The following is a 3,442-nucleotide window of genomic DNA, read 5'->3' as shown; positions in this document are numbered from 1 at the left end:
ACATCACATGAGTGCTGGAATGCGACGGCTCCCGATAGGGCCCCAGCGAGGATCAGCTATAGAGTGAATGGATGAGGGGCCCCGAGCCATAGGGATCGGTCAGATATTCATTATATCCGCCGCAGTTAAAAAGACTGACCGCTGACGCGTTTCGATGCCTCGCACACATCCCCCCCCCCTTCCTCGGGGGCTACAATGTAACTTGGTTGTATGGGGGGAGTATTGAGGTTTTGGGTGAATCTAGATGGGTGATCGGTACACAAGCGGGGCCACGAGACGGGGCGATTGCTGGGGTCCCGATACCGGACCCCTCAGATATATACGGGTCGGACCGCCGAGCCCTCTGCTAACTGTGACACAAGTCCTCGTGCCTCATCGTGGGTCCAGCACAGGGAACCCGACGCTCTCTAGGACCCGGAGGGACTCCCGGGATCGTCGTTCACCGGGGTGAATCTGCCAGGAGCGGAACATTCCCCCGGTTCCCGGGACAGACCAGCGCAGCCCGGGGACACTGAGGGGGGCCATTTATAAATCATCCGCACGGCATTCCCACCACTAGATGGAGCCGAGGGAAGCTCCACCCAGAGGGGTGTGGCCAAACGGATGAATTATAAGTCATCCTCCAATCGCAACTCAGCAGGTATGACGGTGGGCGGGGTTATAGCTCCTCAGGGGCGGGACTCCAGTTTGTGTGCCTGGTGTCCGTCGCTCCTGTAGGCGGCAGTATAACCAACTGGTACCTTTTGCCTCTCGATGGACGACGGAGAGAAAACCGAGTCACGCTGCGGCCCCCGAGGAAGGGGAGACTGTCCACCATTTATGTCCCCGCCTTCTCTCCCCCAATTAGAGTTCTCAGAAAGGAGAGGTCAGGATTTCACACTGCCGGTCACAATAGTACAGTTTAGCAGACGTGGGCCAGGTCGGGTGGTGGGAGAGGGAAGAAAAAGTGGGTCAACTGTCCGCGCCGAAACCAAAAACGTTCACCTGGGGTGGGGCGGGGGGGGGACAAGACATCAAAAGACAAAAACACTTAATGAGAACCAAAAATTATATTCATGGGAGGAGTCAGCAAATAGTCTGAGCTCCTCCCCCTGTCTGGGCCCCGCCCACCTGCGACACTGCAGGTACCGCAAGGGTTAAAAACCAGGTAGCACAGGCCCCGCCCCCTTAGGGTATCACAGTGCTTTTAGCTCAGACACAAGGAGGTCATCAGGGGGCGTGGCCTGTGCAGTGACCAGCAGGTAGGCGGAGCCCAGATAGGTGGGAGGAGCTGGAACGTTTGCCCAGAATCCTCTGCCGTCCACACTCACCTCGTCGCAGACATGGAGGGCGAAGAAGAGGACCAGCATGCCGGTGGAGGGGTAGCGGCCATGATGTTCCGTCCAGTGGTCGTGGATGTATTTGAAGAAAGCCGGATTGAAGATCTGAACCTAAAAAAAAAAGAAGACCAGAGACTGAGAAATATTTCCCCGGATACGGCATCCCTGACCCCAGGGGGTGACCCTTCCATGTGGAGCGACCGCAGGCACCCTACAGGGGGCGGTCAGAGGCCGCAGGCACGCTACAGGGGGCGGTCAGAGGCCGCCGGCACCCTACAGGGGGCGGTCAGAGGCCGCAGGCACACTACAGGGGGCGGTCAGAGGCCGCAGACACCCTACAGGGGGCGGTCAGAGGCCGCAGACACCCTACAGGAGGCGGTCAGAGGCCGCAGGCACCCAACAGGGGGCGGTCAGAGGCCGCAGGCACCCAACAGGGGGCGGTCAGAGGCCGCAGGCACCCAACAGGGGGCGGTCAGAGGCCGCAGGCACCCTACAGTGGGCGGTCAGAGGCCGCAGGCACCCTACAGGAGGCGGTCAGAGGCCGCAGGCACCCTACAGGTCGGCGGTCAGAGGCCGCAGGCACACTACAGGAGGCGGTCAGAGGCCGCAGGCACACTACAGGAGGCGGTCAGAGGCCGCAGGCACCCTACAGGGGGCGGTCAGAGGCCACAGGCACCCTACCGGAGGTGGTCAGAGGCCGCAGGCACCCTACAGGAGGCGGTCAGAGGCCGCAGGCACCCTACAGGGGGCGGCGGCTATTTTTTCACATTGCTCCCACATCTGTGCTCTATGGAGTCCATTTATAAATGTCCGGGGCCACATCTGACAATTCTCTTAGTAGGATTCTTTATATAAGATATGAGGGAAGTAATGGACTGTCTGCAGGGGCCCTGAGGGCCACAGCTTGAGGACCAGGGCTGTAGAGGGCGAGCAATGTCACGCGGGTTCATTTCATCCTCACGTTGAGTTTAGGAAAAGCCGATCCAAAATTCTCTGTAATCCGGAATCTGAGAGTTCATTCGGCCGCCACGAGATGATAATCTATAAATAGAACTCACCTTATCCTTATCCACGCGGAGGAAGGCCTTCACCGGGGCGTACGTGCTGCAAGGAGACCAGGAGAGCGTCAGAACCCTCCGAACAGAGAGAGAGTCACCCCGAAAATACACCCCGCGCATCATGTGACAGGAGAAGAATATTCACAACACATATAAACAATGTTACTTTGTATCTCTCTATCTCCCTCTGATCAATGTTTATAAACAATGTTACTTTGTATCTCTCTCTCTCCCTCTGATCAATATTTATATACAATGTTACTTTGTATCTCTCGGGGTCAGACGGCCATTTTTTTTGGCTTTATTTACACAGAATATTCTGGAAGTCATGTTGCCGGTCGGATATTTTGGGGGCTTCGCTGGCATTTTCTACACAAAGAAGTGGTGAAGAGGTAAGAAGTTATTATTTGATATCTGATTGTCACCAGATTGGGGTACTTACAAGCGGATTTGCCCCGTGGAGAGGGCACTGGTGATCCACATCAGGTCCAGAGCTTTGAAGGGGATGAGGACGAAGCTGACGTTGGCTGGAAGGTTCTTGGCGCTCTCGGGGTACATGAAGTGGTGAGTGGTCTTGCAGCCGACGTCTCTCTCGTAGCCGAGGGTCGGGGCCTGGTTTATCCTGCACAGAAAAGAGGTCACAGATGACAAGAACAGAACATCCTTCGGAGCCGATCTCCCGGCAAACAGCTGAACACGCAGCCTGCAACTGGACAGAGGGAAGAAGCAGACTGGTGAGGCCATCTCTCTGCTCTCTCCTCCTATCAGCATGCCCCTTGTTAGCACTGCAGCATAGCCGGCTGACCTGCGCTGTACAGGGACTGCAGGAGGCTGATACCGGGTCACACTCAGGGACATTCTCTGGCGGGTTGAGGATATGAAGGTTGGCTCCGGTCCGCTGTCCTTGTCACAGCGGCCTGCAGGGGGCAGCGGCGCTCCACGAGGGCCGACGCATTCCGGAACACGGCGATTATCTGCAGACCGCGGACAGCTGCGTCCACCACACCAACGGCGAATAGAAGAAGCACGCGGCTACACCGGATTAAAGGCAGCACCTCTTATATT

General features: G+C 57.1%; 1 protein-coding gene across 1 annotated transcript in view; it reads right to left on the bottom strand.

Moving 5' to 3' along the window:
- Positions 1 to 951: 951 nt before the first annotated feature.
- ST3GAL2 (ST3 beta-galactoside alpha-2,3-sialyltransferase 2) overlaps positions 952 to 3,442 on the bottom strand; it is a gene marked incomplete at its 5' end in the record, with an annotated part of 6,347 nt that continues 3,856 nt past the window's right edge. Inside the window, 4 exons of the mRNA XM_018575232.1 lie at positions 952 to 984; positions 1,311 to 1,430; positions 2,378 to 2,423; positions 2,820 to 2,999. Coding sequence (XP_018430734.1) covers positions 952 to 984; positions 1,311 to 1,430; positions 2,378 to 2,423; positions 2,820 to 2,999 — 379 coding nt within the window. The remainder of the gene's footprint in view (positions 985 to 1,310; positions 1,431 to 2,377; positions 2,424 to 2,819; positions 3,000 to 3,442) is intronic.

The sequence above is a fragment of the Nanorana parkeri genome, unplaced genomic scaffold (genome assembly GCF_000935625.1).
Source record: "Nanorana parkeri isolate BGI_ZX_2015 unplaced genomic scaffold, ASM93562v1 scaffold3667, whole genome shotgun sequence".
Taxonomy (NCBI): domain Eukaryota; kingdom Metazoa; phylum Chordata; class Amphibia; order Anura; family Dicroglossidae; genus Nanorana; species Nanorana parkeri.
This window is presented reverse-complemented; position numbering and strand designations above follow the sequence as displayed.